The following is a 15,000-nucleotide window of genomic DNA, read 5'->3' on the forward strand; positions in this document are numbered from 1 at the left end:
ATCCCTATGCACCCAACATATCCTCACAATTACTATATATCGCATTTTACTGAAATAAATGCACTAAAATATTGATTTCCATTATATACACATATGTCTGGCAACGAAGCGACTTTAGCAGCGTGGCGCGTGTTGGCTCACCGCCTGAGGAGATCAGTGCCTCAGAAGGCTTCGTAGTCAGAGGAGGTTATTTTCCATTCACGTGCTTTATTTATTTTTAATTTTTTTTTGCATTTCAAAATGCCTAAACGCGGAAAAAATTACAAATGTTGAAGGAAAAGAGCTATACATATGAATAAAGCAAAATATTTTTTAAAAAACGTGAGCGAGAAGAGAGTAGAGTGAGGGAGGAGGGAAGGAGCGACATTCTATCGCGACCCATTCCTGCAGTCTCTGCTACGCCTCCTACCATCCCAGGACATAATGAAAGGAAAGAGCTCTCAAAGCAAACATCCTGCAAGTAAGAAGAAACGATCTGGAACTTACAAATCATTGGACTATGAAGCTGGAGCCTTCTGATGAAAAACTTGGCAACAAAGAGGAAGGTGGTGCCTTCTGAAACCCTTGCCCTCGAGCGAATTGTACCTATTTTTAAGGGGGACCAAGTGCCTAATCAGAACTCAGAGTACAATGGAAAAAATGTTTACATGCTGGACTTCAATAAAAATGCACATATTCACTGATGGCGGTTGCACTGAAGCTCTTATTCCAAAATAAAAGAAAAAAATCTTTGAGTTGCGTTTTCTCGAAAAGTAGTTTTCGGCAACATAAATCGCAAAGGCTCCGTTGTTTTTCAACCGATATCGTTGCAAGTGGTATTGTTAGAAAGAGCAGACTCTCTGCTATCTAGTCAGAGAGAATCAGTACAAAATAATGAAAATAGATACCGATTAGTATTGACAGATGGTAGGAAAGTGTAAGGAAAATTGATGGAAAAAAAAATAATAAAAGCATAAAAAACAATTTCAGTAAAATATGCAACATAGAGATTGAAACTACTCATGATAGCTTTATGCACAATCAGTATGAATGAAATTGTATAATTTTTCACAAAGATTGAAATTTAACTTTTCCTTGTTTTTTTCATTGTAGATTTTTTTTTTTTTTTTTTTTTTCCATATTTTCATGGAATTGCTCCAAACTTTCAGGGATTGTTTATTAAATAACGAATTTCACATGACCAACCAGAGCATCCGGATGGTCCCCTTAACCCACTCACGCCGGATGACGTGCTGACACGTTTCGTGGTTTTCGCGTCCGACGCCGCCGACGAGATATCTGGCCAAGGCCGGCGCTCGGGGTGAGCGAGCGGGCAGCCCAGGCTCGCGGCCCGTGCGCCCGAGAATCTCGAAGCGTTCGGATGATGCGTTCGAAAACCTCAGTATAGCGACCTTGCAAAGCCGGAATGGCCCCGGCGTGAATGGGTTAACCCACTGCTGACAGACCTGGCAAGAGCTGGCAACCCCCTACTCTGGGCCTCAGTGATTTTGCCTGGGTTGTGATGCCAGGTACTGTGATGTGACACATACAGCCTACTGGATTGAGTATGAGCCTAACTTGCCGCATTTTTTATTGTGTGTGAATTTTTTTGTATTTTCTGTAATGCATGATTTGAATGAAAGATGAAATTGAGTTGACTTTGTGAGGTACAATACAAGCTTTATTTATATTATAATGCTTCAAACTCTGAGTCTAGAGTTCATGTACTATGTGGAATATCATTACCACAATATCATAAGCTAAAGTCAGACATATACATAAAATGGAGGAGAGTTTCAGTGAAAGAGGAAGTCATGCTGCAGAATTCCAGACCTCAAAGCAACCATAGGTGTACAGACAGTGAAGAAGTTCACAAGGGAAAGGTCAAAGAGGAAGAAAATCATCTGATACCACACCCTCGACTTCTGAGGGGTGGAATATGAGGCAGAGAATTGGTCTCCAACGTCTATGCCCTTCATGCCAACATTGTAGTCGGGAACAACATGGGGCTTCCTTCCCTCCTCGACCTGAGCAGGGTGGACGGTGGAGAGCATCGTAACGATGTCATTCCACTGTAGAGCTAGCAACCCTGTTTTTCTGATCCTATAGTTCACATCGCCCTCTTTTTCACAATGATGTCACGGAACATCCACTCACGTGTTACCCTCACTGTCCCCACTGCATATGGAAAAGAGATAGGGAAGTGTACCAATTGTCTACAAAGACAGTGTACCCTTTCCCCATGCTACCATTCAATTTTAGTAAATCCAGTACTGCCTTTGTCGAGGCCGGCACAGTGCTCTTATCCTGGCCCATGTAAATCTGGAAACACGAAATGTATCTGATGGACAGGCCAGTACTAGCTGACAATTTGTACCCCTTCAAACCAAACCTAGCCAGCTTGTTTTTATTGAAGGTGACAAACCTCAGTCTCCTGTGGAACTTCCATAAAGACTCATATGTGATGATGTCTTTCTCGGGGACCAAGGTCTCAACAAAGACAATGATGAGGGTGTCTATAACCGTTTGGAGTTTCCACAGACGACTCTCAGGAGCCTCTTCCCCATCCTCCAAATGCACGAAATGGAGATGAGTTGTAGGGTGGTCAAACTGATTCTGGGACATTGTCTGTGGAAATAGCTCAACACAAACGGTTGGGTGATGGGACCAGAAATCCCGGTAACGGAAGTTTGTGTAACCCCATCAAAACCCACAGACCAACGTATGCCATCAGCTCCTCCTTGGACATGGGAGTCCACTTCCTCGTGAGAGGAGACAGGAGAGATACCTGCATACCTAGAAGCAGACAAAAGCAAACATTAGTAACACAATTCCAAATTCGATAAACGGCTTATATGTACACAAACTGTAATAATATAGGAGATAATAACAGTGAAAAATTATAAATTCACCTATTAGTCTTGCGGATAATGTCCTGAAGTAGTTTATCCGTGAAAAAACACTGGAAGATCTCATGGGGGCTGCTGGTTGCATCCAAGTATGCCTTGACCCCAGGAGAAGCATCAAACCTGAACCTTTTTGGGATGTTATCCTTTTTTTGCCAAACGAAATTACTGTCAAGGGATGTATCCACCTGGCTGACATTGTCCAGCTTGGACCAGTATCACTGACCTCCTCTGCCCTGCAAGGAATGTATTAGTCCCCGCTACTCTCCCTGGCAGAGGAGGAGTCAGGGGACGTCAGTCTTCATGAGGCAGAGGAAGCCTGAACAGGAGGAGGGGAGGAGGAGTGTTTGGTGCTGTCTCTTTGGAACCATGTCAAGTAATTTATGGGGTAGTAATCGACCTCCTTATATATCTGAGGATTTCCACAATTTCCTGCCAGGTGACTGATAGCAATGTCATATCTAACAACATGGAAGAAGTAGGCCAATCAGGTCAATGGAATGACGTTATATCCTGTGACATTGGTCACACATGATTTTACGTAAATGGTGACGTGGGACTCACATGATTCATGTAACTCTCGTGACAAAATGTCATCATCACATCACATGCTTTGATGTTGGTCGCATAATAACTTCAAGGAAATGATGAGTGGCAATTCACATGACAGAACATCATCATTACTTCACATACGGTGACGGGAAACACATGTGATTTCACTTTAAAATCTCTGCTTTTACCTGTTTACTTTACTGTTGCAATGGTGGTGCACGGCAAAGGCGGAAATGCAATTTGTGTGTAAACATATAATGTCAATATGTAATTATGTTTAAAATCATAAAATCACCTTATTTTGATTATTTCCTGCCTAAAAACACTCTTGTATATCACTCGCCATCCACTGGTACACTTTCAGAGATGTCACACACGTGTGATGCCCGGCATAAACAATATTCAGGGATGACACACTGGTGTGATGCCCCATCATTATGCATTTTTTGCTATGTCACACATGTGACACCCTTCATCAGTGGGTTAAGCTGTCATTTGAAGTTACTACATCACACTCCTATATAAAGTCAGAAATAATTTTTTTTTTTTTCTTTTTTTTTTAATGTTTTTTTCCAGAATGTATTGTAACTAGTAGCTATACGCATTTCTTGTTCAGTAGTTTTATTGCTTAATTGCATTAATGATTTTAAATATCTGTCAATATATACACAGTACAGTATTTCATTTTCAGAAATCAAGTAGGCAGTCTTGTTACAAACAGATTCTTAACACAGTTCAGGAAACATGTATTGTAATGATTTATTCTGTAGACCTTCTTTAACCCCTTTGTGACGGGGCTTTTTTGGCTCCAAATGGTCGAAACAGCAGGATATTTCAAACGCGTAAGCCTAATGCTTCGGGCTATTTGCCTGCACTGGCCACAGCCAAGCACTATACGCCCAATCACCCAGCATTTCGGCCAGGAGGATAGCCACGATGAAATATCAGCTAACGCTGCCACCACTTGAAGTGATATCTTGTCACCCGTCGTCAGGGGGTTAAAGTCTGAAGATCAAATTGTTGTTTCAGGTAAACACAGAGGAGATGGCACTTGCAATAGACCAGGCTGCTTCTGCTATTGACATGAAATCTGAGGATTTGGATCAAGGTGCAAAGGAGAAGGATACCTACCTTTCTGTTTTACCAGAATGTGACCGAGAAGTGAGTAATCATGTTAACTTGATTGATGAAACATTCTACATTTTTAACCCGACACTGCTGGGATGGTTTTGGCTCCACCTGGTCTGAACCAGATAACAAGAAGGCAGTTTTGGGATATTTCAAGCATGCAGGCTTATCACCTCAGGCTATTTGCCCACCTATGCTACAGCCAATCCCAGGGTACTGGCAATACAAAGCCTGTATGTGATATTGCATTATCTGTTGTTAACCTATTCATGCCAGTTTACATCCTATCATGTGGTCAGAAAATATGCCCAGATGACGTCCTGAGATGTCGTACATTTTCTCGCCGAGTTTTGGTTGTACCAATTGTGACTTGTTGAAACGTCAACAATCGAAGGCTAGATTGTTCTTAGATATAATTATTTTTCATAATTTCTTTAGTTTAGGTGTTCGAATGTCATAAAATGTGATATAATGTAAAAAGAAAAAAGAATGTCACAGAAAACTAAATGATATTAATGACATGGTAACTTCTGCTTATAATCAGTTGAATAAAAGGATCTGAGTTGAAAAACTATTGTTAAATCAAATGCGATTGGGTACTGAAAAAAAAATTACTAATTTAAAACTATTTCTAATTTGTCTGATTTGTTTGATTACCCATGATATCACATCACATCATGTCACAAGGTACATGCCTTTATGTTGTAGATGCAGTCATGCAAACCATAAGGATAGGGTGGGTGAAAAATGTTTGAGAGGTTCAGCGTGTCCCTGTGCAACTAGAACAAAATGTTGCGTGGTTGTTATCCCATTGTGAATAGATTAATAATATGGTAGACAAACCCACTACACTGTTAAATTATTTACTAGCTTTTCCTGTTGGTTGAGACAAATATACACATATAAGGTATCAAACCTTATATTATTGAAAATTTCAGATAAAGATGTCTTGAAATTATCAAAGATTAAAATTTCTCTTCTTTACTTTGCCCTCAGGCTTCCCACATTGAAGATGTGTATAAGCTTGAGGTGATTGCTCCAGACAACTTCCTCTGCTACTTTGAGAAACCTGCGAGGCATCTTTTGGAGGGGAATGATCCAGATGAAAAGTGAGATATTTGTTCTGTATTCTATGAAATTACCAAGCCTGCTTGCTGTCACCTATTCATCCCATTCCTTGAATTTTCTGGAAAGTTGATATTTCTCTTACTATTATTACTGTTATTTATGTTTTTTATTTTTTTTATTGTTATTATTAGTATTGTTGTTGTTATTATTACCACCATTGCTATTATTATTATTATCATTATTATTATTATTATTATTATAATTGGTGTTATTGTTTTTAGCCCCTGTCCAATGGGCTTGTTTTGCAGGGTTGGACTAATGTTGTCTTCTATTTTTCCTTTTGTTAAAATTACAAGCTGCTTATTCCTTCAGTTGTGTAAATGCTAATTAGACTCATAGTGCTACTATATTAAAAATAGATTTGTTTATCATATCATAAGTCTAGAAAAGGATAGAAAACAAAATATATTAACCCCATAACCCATTCACACCGGGGCGATTCCGGCTTTGAATGGTTGTAATGCCGGGGTTTTTGAACGTATAAGCCTAACGCCTCAAGGGTCTCGGGTGCACAAGCCGCGAGCCTGGGCTGCCTGCTCGCCACCCGGCTCACCCAAGCGCTGGCCTTGCCCAGATATTTTTTCTTCACCGGCGTCTGACGCAAAAACCACAAAACGTGTCAGCACATCATCCGTAGCGAATGGGTTAAGGACAGGTGTCAGCAGCTCCATTTAGGCCTGAAAGACATAAGACACAAGATTGAAAAGTGCTCACAATCATTAAGTGTTATGACCATAACGGTGTTAGTTTCAGAGATACAGCCTAAATCCTTGTTTTGTTGATGGATTAACCCATTGGAGCCGGTTGACGTGATAGCACGTATTGTGGTTTTCGCGTCAGACGCCTGGGACGAGCTATGAGGGGAAGCTGCGCGCTCGGGTAGAGTGAGCGGGCAACCCAGGCTCGCGGCTTGTGCGTCTGAGAATCTTGAGGCATTAGGCTTATGCGTTCGAGAATGGGTTAAAGTGAAAATATTTGATAGGCAAGTCTGCACTGCCTGGATTGCAGAATTTTTATTTTCCCCATCTCTTTAATTTTTAGCTGGTGCCCACATAGACAGCCCATTCTGACAGCCATTTAGCACACTCGGCCCCCATTTGCAATGGAGCTAGCTACTCCTTCCCTTACACTTCTCCAAAAAGGAAGAGAAGTGTGTGGCTTTGACACCTAAGCCTTACATAGGCTTAATCTTGAGTTGGTTTGCACCCTATGATATTGCCTCCCTGAGGTAATATCATGTATATTATAAAAGACATAAGGGGACCAAGTGCCAAAAGCCATTTGGAGGATAAACAATTACAGGGACATCTTACCTGTAGTACTGACCTGAGATGATCCCCTGAGATACCTTACTACATGGAGCATTATCATCAGAGTAGAGTAAAATAGGAAACAGCATTGTATTTCTCAAGGAAACGATCTCTGTGCTGTACATTGTTACCAAAACATGAAAATGCATTTTTCTTGAATTGAAATCAGTTCAGTTCAGACAGATTTGCGAAGACGTCGCTTCGCCCGGGCTATATGCACAAGGCCTCTGTCAGCTTTAAGTGCTGACTCATCTTATCTAATCTTATCTTGGATTGAAAGTTTTGACTAAAATTATGTATGGTGACTAGTGTTGTGATATTTTTCAAACTGGCTACAAAACTGCATGTTGACAATTTTCATTCTGAAGCTAATAAGAATTTTTTTATAGAGAAATTATCCTCTTAATAGATTTGAACCTAATAGTGATGGGGGAGTTTCGTCTGCACCTAGTCATCTCACTGGAAAATATATCTAGTACGCGGGTTGTACTGCCCAGGAAATTTGTATGCTGAGGCAGCAACCATGTGCCATAGCAGAATTCAAACTTTGTCCTTGTACTGTCAGCAGAGTTTTTATATTTGAAATTTTTTACTATTTAGTCAAATTCAGATCTTTGCTTTACACATTTGATAAGGTGTGTGAGTGTTCTAATAGATTTAATATGTTTACTAGAGTCCAGTTTAGCTCTTTAAGTGGCTTGTACTCTGTTTGTTGCCGTTTCTATTTATTTATTTTTCATTTACTATATTTACACTGCACTATTCCCATGGGAAGAGGAAAGAGACCCAGGTTAATGACAGTTATGATACTTGGGAAAGTAATTAAACTGGCAGAGCAGAATGCCACAGGCACTGCACAAAACCTAGGTCTCTTTTCTCTTACCATGGTGGTAGCAAACATGGCACTGTCAGTACTTGCTGTTGGGAACTGTAATCTGATGGTACTCGGTAACATCCTGAAATCTGGCAATGCTGCTGCAATGGGAGCAATTCCAGTTCCCCCCCGGATGTTCAGGAATGTTCCATTCTAAGATTGCAAAAAAGCTGTTCCTGTAAGTCCAGCCTTGTGCTCTAGGAAAGAATTGACAATGGGTCTCTGTGTCTTGTTGGTCATTGCTTAACAATAACCTGATGGGAAAAAGACATACAATGAAAAGCTTGCCAAGTAAAACATGTGGATACTTCATTTTGACAAAGAAAATAGCAGACAATAGATACGTTATAGTTTATTTACCTGGGAATGGTGGTAGGACTTGGGAGATGGTGTCATTTCAGGCGCCTGGCTGATGACATTGTCTAGGAGTCAACAGGATCCTCACTGGAGGGGGACCTAAAAAACACACCAAACATTGAAGTTCATGCAAAAATTATGTAAATTACATATATTGTCTTATAGTTTTGTGTGCACAAATGAGACAGTGAAATGAAAGGTATGTGTACTTACCAGATGAAAGGAGCAGCAGCTGCTGTGGAAGAGCAAATCTTCACAAAATGTAACATCTCAGAGTTTATAGAGCAAATTATTTATGATTAGATTTTACCCACTTTTTTACAAATTATCAACCAATCAGGTCACACCATTTTCCCACAACTCTCAAGCAATACTTTCTCCCTCTTTCTCATTTGTCTTTCACTTATTATATCACTCTCCCTCTCTCAAAACATGTTTTGTATCCATGACATCAAATTCTTAACACACATGCATACACATTCTCCCAGGGCCCCTCTGAGACAGACCACATCTCACCTCATTCACACCAAATGACATGATATGTCATCAGAATATTTTTCTCAATATAGATGATATCCTACCATATCATAGTCTCTCCCTGTATATACACATTCTACATAGTTACATTTATATATACACATTGCAGTTGCAGTTGTATATACACATTTTTCATAAAAATGTAAAAAAAAAAAAAAAAATAGCAGGGTGAACATTCCTCTTACAGGCTCAGCCTCATGCCTTGGGAAATCTCTTGGTGGGAAGCTACATACACTTGCTATCTTGCTGGCATTAGGCAATATATATATGCCCCATTGTGAGTAGGTTAAGAAGTTCTGCCTCAGCTTGGTGTCTTTAGATGATTTTTTTTCTACTATTTCCTAGATGTATGGTATGATATATGAGTCTAGATATGATATATTAGCAAAATGATACTGATTAGCATTTGGTATGATGCATGAGTTACCCCGTTAACAACAAGGCCGATTTGGCTGTGCGTGGTCATCTTGCCGGGTGTGTTTACAATCTGTGGAGCTTTCAATGTTTTTTGTATGCTGATGCAATGACACATTGCTGCCACAAGCTGCATTATGATGCAAAACCATCTCTCTGCATCAATTTATTCACATTTTATTCACCTTTTTTTATGATTTTGTCATATTCAATGGTATAAAATAGTTGTTTCATTAGGTGTAAACAAATGATTGTGATATGATTGGAGGACAAAAATGGAGTTTTTTGTAATTTCATAATTTCATTTATATTATAAAAATATACATACATATATACTCCATTGTTACCATGACCAGAGGAAAAAGACTGGCTATTAGGTTTGCCAATTGTGATACCTTTGCTTACCCAGGCTCCAGGATGGGTTTTATTTCAGAGCGAGGCAGCTTCAGCAACCTACCTTGATTTTTCCCACTCATTGTCAAGCTAGAGCCTTTTTTTTTTTTTTGTGTTTGTGTGTGTGTGTGTGTGTTTTCCTGTATTTAGAGACTTATATCTGTCATATCACAGGCTCTATCAATTCTGCAGTTGACAAAAATTGTAGTTCAGGGTCTATATCAGCTCATTTTTTCTTTATACTCATTGTGATAGAAGTATTGCTATTTTATTTTTTCGTATTTGTATGCTGTCATGAATGAATAAGAAACATATAACCATCCAAAATGAAGATAATGTGAAGAGGTAGGGACAAGGAAGGAGACTTGTGCTTCTGACTGTGAGTACCAAAGTAAAAGGTATCCCTTCTGGCACAGGGGCACATTGTAGACATTGGGCATGGTTTGAGTCACCGTCCTCCTCTCAATCTGCCTGCACATACTTCATCTGTGGTACTTTAGAGCAAGAGGTCAGCAACTTGCTATGTGCATAGCTCTATAAAGATAGTGCTTGTTAGAGACCGTAGATAAGTGCCATTCAAGGCTCTCTCCTGCTGTTGCCAGAAGAAAGTGGTGCCTTCTAGGTTTTGGATGTTAGGTGAAACCCATTTGTGACACGGCTAAATGCCTGATGATGGAGCGACACACCAGTGTGACTTTCCCAATGCTATATTGCATAGGCCCGGCGTAGGGGGTTGCCACTTCTCGCTGGGCCCGTCGGGATTGGGTTAATATTATGGCAGTTATAATAATTATGACTGTAATTGTCATCATCACTCATTCATTACTCATGGCATAATAACATAATATAGTGATAAAAAAAATAAAACATCATGAAGTCATTGTCAGGCCAGAGCTCCAGCGTCATGTATGATGAAAAACCACATCCCCTGTCGTTAACGGGTTAAATAACTGAAGGAACAGCTAGCTTGTATTTGAACATAAAAATGTAGTGTAAAAAAAATCTCATGCAGAAAGGCTGATAATGATTATGCTAATAGTTATAGGAATACAATTTTTTTCCACTTTTTTTTATGTAATATGAAATCTTTAAGCCAATATGGCTATGCTGTGACATTCTTATGATTAAACACTGGGTATAATTTTACAGTCTTTGATTTCATGAGCATGTTTATTCATTTATCATTATGGTGATGTGGTATGCAAGTTTTTTTTACTGGGATCATGCATATTCTGTTTAACTCATTTATATGTTTGGATATTATTAAGAAATTGTTGGTAGCAGTAGTAGTAATGGTAGTTAGTAGTAGTAGAAGTGGTGGTAGCAGTAGCAGTATGATTATTATTGTTCACATTCTAATTGTCATAGTAATATTACTATTACTATTCTTGTTCTTATTGTTTATTATTTTATTGTAATTATTATTAATGCTCTCCTGTCTTTTATTCTTCCAGTTGCACATTACTATTCAGGGAACTATTAGCCAGTGCCAAGCTAGAAGAAGAAGAAGAGAACCAACTGCGACTGGCATGTGTTGCACTTTATGTGGAAGTCCTTATTAAGTTCCTAAGCCTCAGAGATAGAGACTTTGCAAAAGATCCTCTTCAGGAATGTCCAACAAAAATCCGCAGCTACATCTTTCATGAATATACTCAGTTAAACAATAAAAGAAGGTCAGTGATTATATCTTTGGGGTTAAGTGCCAAAATCTGAATTTGCTTTTGTGATGCTGAACAGTTGGATGAGGGGATTGTTACATCATGTAGTAATTTTAAATTGCGCCTTTAATATGTATACAAAACAAGCAAAGATTTTATAAGTGCAGTTTTTGACAGTTATTGAAGATTCTTAGTAATAATATTAAATTGCAATTTTTTGTTTTATTGATTTAGATATTACTACAACCACTTCTGAATGATTTCATAACTAATCTCCTCAGCTGCAATATAATGTATTAGCATGTAATCCATTATTAACCCATTGCAGACGGAGATAAATTTGCTTGCCCAGCCTCCAGGATAGGTTTTATTTTAGAGAGAGACCGCTTGAAGCAATATAATTTGAATCATCTCAATCTCTTTCAGTCATTCATTGTAAAACTAGAGCGGTTTGTGTGCTTTATTTTTTTGTGTGTTTTATTGAGTTTAGAGACTTATATATGCCATATGACAGGCTCTATCAGTGCTGCAGTTGACTAAAATTGTAGTATATTATCCATATTAGCTCATTATTTTGTTTATACTAAATGTGATAGAAGTATTTCTGTTTTATGGGAGGAAAAAAGGCAACTTTATTTTTTCGTATTTTTGTGCTGTCACGAACGAATACGAAACATATAACCACCTACAATAAAGATAACAAGAAGAGGTAGGGAAGAGGAATGAAACCTGTGCTTGTGACTGTGAGTGCCACAGTGAAAGGCATCCATATTGGCACAGGAGCACATTTTAGACACTGTATGGATTGAGTCACCTTCCTCTTCTCGTTCTGCCTGCACATAACCTGTGGCATCTGAGTACCAGCTGGCAGTGCAGGAGGTTCTCGCTTCCGCTCTATGTTGCTGCAGGGCACCGACCTGCCCTGCAACCATCGTTTTATGCCATAGCAGTTCCCGGCTAGGATGCACCACAAGATCACTCAAGGGTTTCTTCCTGCCTTCCTCCACTAACCTGTCAGCTACGTCATTCCCTTCAATACCAACATGGCTTGGGATCCAGTTGATGATGATGCGTCTTCCCTGATCCAGGATTCTCTGAGCAATGGTGAGAATTGTGGTTACCAGGTAAACGTTATCAAGGGGCGTGCTTTGTTGCAAGCTGTCAATGGCGGCCCTAGATTCTGTGTGTATAACAACATGCCCGTCCGTCTGGGCTGCATGGGCTAGGGCTCCCATAATAGCTACTGCCTCTGCCTGGAGTGAGGAGGCATTGTCAGATACCCGCATAGCTTTCTCTATGCCCCTTGCTGCAAAACCGGTGCCTGCAGTGCAGGTGATGGGGTCTACAGAACCATCCGTGAAGTAGGTTTTACTATTCAGGGGCATGATTGCTGTAATGTTCCTCTCCGCCTCAGAGGTGGTGAGTACTGTGTTTTTCTTCTTGATAGACTCATGACAGAAAACTCAAGGATCGTGCCCACAGTGGGGATGTGACATAGTCAGGGTGGGGAAGGTCCATGCCCTTAATCAGTAGTGTCTCTTTGAGCTCAAAGCGTTTCAGCACTCTGGTTGCGTGAGACAGCCAGGTGTTGTTAGCAAAGAGCTCTTGGTTCTGTGCAAGCCGACGCTGCACTCTCTGTCTTAGCTGCGAGTCCAGTGGGGACTGTAGGACATTGGCAAGGAACTGGGTCGCCATCTGATCAATCCGGGTGTCCAGGGGAAAAAGTTTGGCCTCCAAGAGGAGGTTAGTAACCTTAGCCCACCCAGGGGCACCCAGAATAATCCTGGCAGCTTTGTTTTGTATGATGTCAAGCCTTTTCCTGAGTCCAGGCTTGACTGTGATCAGGGCGACGGAGGCGTAGTCCACAATGGGACGAACAGCGTGCACGTAGAAAGATCTTAGTGCGTGGTGCCCAGCCCCTAAGCGCCGCCCAGACAGAGCTCTCATGACAGAGAGCCTTGCCTTGGTCCGGTCTAAGAGATGTTTGATCTCAGAGCGGAAGGTGAGGTTCTTATCGATCCATACCCCCAAGTATTGGTAGACGTGTACCCACTCAAGCTCTAGACCTTGGACTCGCAGTCTTTGATCACAGACATCATGTTTCAGCGCCATTGCCTTCGATTTGGCTGCTGAGATCTTAAGCCCGACTCTGCAGCATTCCTCAGATATTAGGTCCTGACAACGCTGGGCCTTTCTGACTGGATTCACATTTCTTCTCCCAGTGGAGATAATTGCTAGATCATCTGCATATGAAATGATGGTGCACTCCGCTGGGAGTGGAATGTCGAGAATGTTTAACTTGAGGATGTTGAACAGAGCCGGGCTAAGGACCCCTCCTTGAGGGGTGCCATTCTCCAGTGGCAAATACCTGGAAAGATAACCTTGGAACTTCACTCTGGCAGTTCTGTTTCGAAAGTAATCGCCAATCCAGGCAAGCAGCCTGCCTTTGATTCCCTTGCGGATCAGGATCTCCTGAATGGCGAGTGGGTTTGCCAGTTCAAAAGCCTTCTCCAGGTCAAGGAAGACAATGACAGCGCTTCTGTTGCTGACAGTGCTCAGTAAGGTGGCCATGCTGTGGGTAGTGCTCTTGCCCCTTGTGAACTCGTGTAGGTGTTCATGTGGAGGTCCCAGCTTCCATTGGAGCCGATTCAGTACCATTTTCTCTGCTCTCTTTCCCAGACAGCTAAGCAGGGAGATGGGGCGGTACCGTCCCGGCTCCTTTGGTTTGGGGACGGGAATTATATCAGCCCTCTTCCAGCACTGTGGCAGTGAGGAAGTTTCCCAGGACTTATTGATGAGATGCAAAAGTGCAAGCTCACCTTCATGCCCTAGGTGGGAAATGATGGGGTGGGAGATCCCATCGCAACCCGGGGCTGACCAGGAACTGGTCTTGTATGTCCGCCGTAATTCCCTCAGAGAGAACATGACATCTGTATCATCAGGCTCGACCACCTTTTCTCTGATAAGGGCATGCCTGCCTGGGAGCAGTTGGCATGCCCTCAGCTCTGCTGGTAGACCGATGCTACTTGTTCTAGCAGAGAACTCGAGTGCCAGTCTCTCCGCCTCCAACCGCGGGTCATGGTGGGTCTTTTTGGGGGCTGAGCGATTTGTGGCCCGTCTGATACGGTTCCACAATTCCGAAAGGGAGGTTTGGTGGCCAAAGGACTCACCTTCACACCACTCCAGCCACTTTTCCTGCTTTAACCTCATAGCAGTTTCCTGAGCATCCCTGAGAGCCTCTCTCAGAAGAGCGTGGTTCTTGGGAGTTCTCTGTCTGCGAAAGTGTCTTCTGCACATATTGCTTCTGTGGTTGACCTCCTTAATCTCATCAATGTAGTACCAGGCGTCCTTGAAACACCCAGACTACGGATGAGTTTTGGGGATGGTTTCTGAGGCTGCCTCGTCTGTGGCATTTACTAGTCTGGCCTCAAGTATATCCACATTATCATTAAGTGAGGAGTCACTGTTTCTGAGGCACTTGGCCAGAGCCTCCTGGAAGGCTTTCCAGTTGTCTCTTTCCACCTTCCATCGAGGATTGTGCTTGGGCATGGGTGCCGGGCCAGCATCCAAGATGGTGGTGACTATCCCATAATGATCGCTTGTGGCAGTGTTGTCCACAGACCAACTAATTCTCTCGACCAGGGCCGCCGTGACAAAGGTGAGGTCAAGGACCCCCCTGCCAACATGCGTAGGCTCCTGGCTGTTGAGAAGAGCAATCTCTGGGCATGACTCTTGCACCTCGGCTATATGGCAGCCTGCCACAT

At 41.6% G+C, this 15,000-nt stretch overlaps 1 protein-coding gene across 1 annotated transcript in view; it reads left to right on the forward strand.

Moving 5' to 3' along the window:
• Polr1E (RNA polymerase I subunit E) overlaps nt 1-15,000 on the forward strand; it is a 31,373-nt gene that overhangs the window by 7,426 nt on the left and 8,947 nt on the right. Inside the window, exons 4-6 of the mRNA XM_043008731.2 lie at nt 4,467-4,598; nt 5,562-5,674; nt 11,033-11,251. Of these exons, the coding sequence (XP_042864665.1) occupies nt 4,467-4,598; nt 5,562-5,674; nt 11,033-11,251 (464 nt within the window). The remainder of the gene's footprint in view (nt 1-4,466; nt 4,599-5,561; nt 5,675-11,032; nt 11,252-15,000) is intronic.

The sequence above is a fragment of the Penaeus japonicus genome, unplaced genomic scaffold (genome assembly GCF_977035675.1).
Source record: "Penaeus japonicus unplaced genomic scaffold, GWHDUDI00000001_assembly GWHDUDI00000004, whole genome shotgun sequence".
Taxonomy (NCBI): domain Eukaryota; kingdom Metazoa; phylum Arthropoda; class Malacostraca; order Decapoda; family Penaeidae; genus Penaeus; species Penaeus japonicus.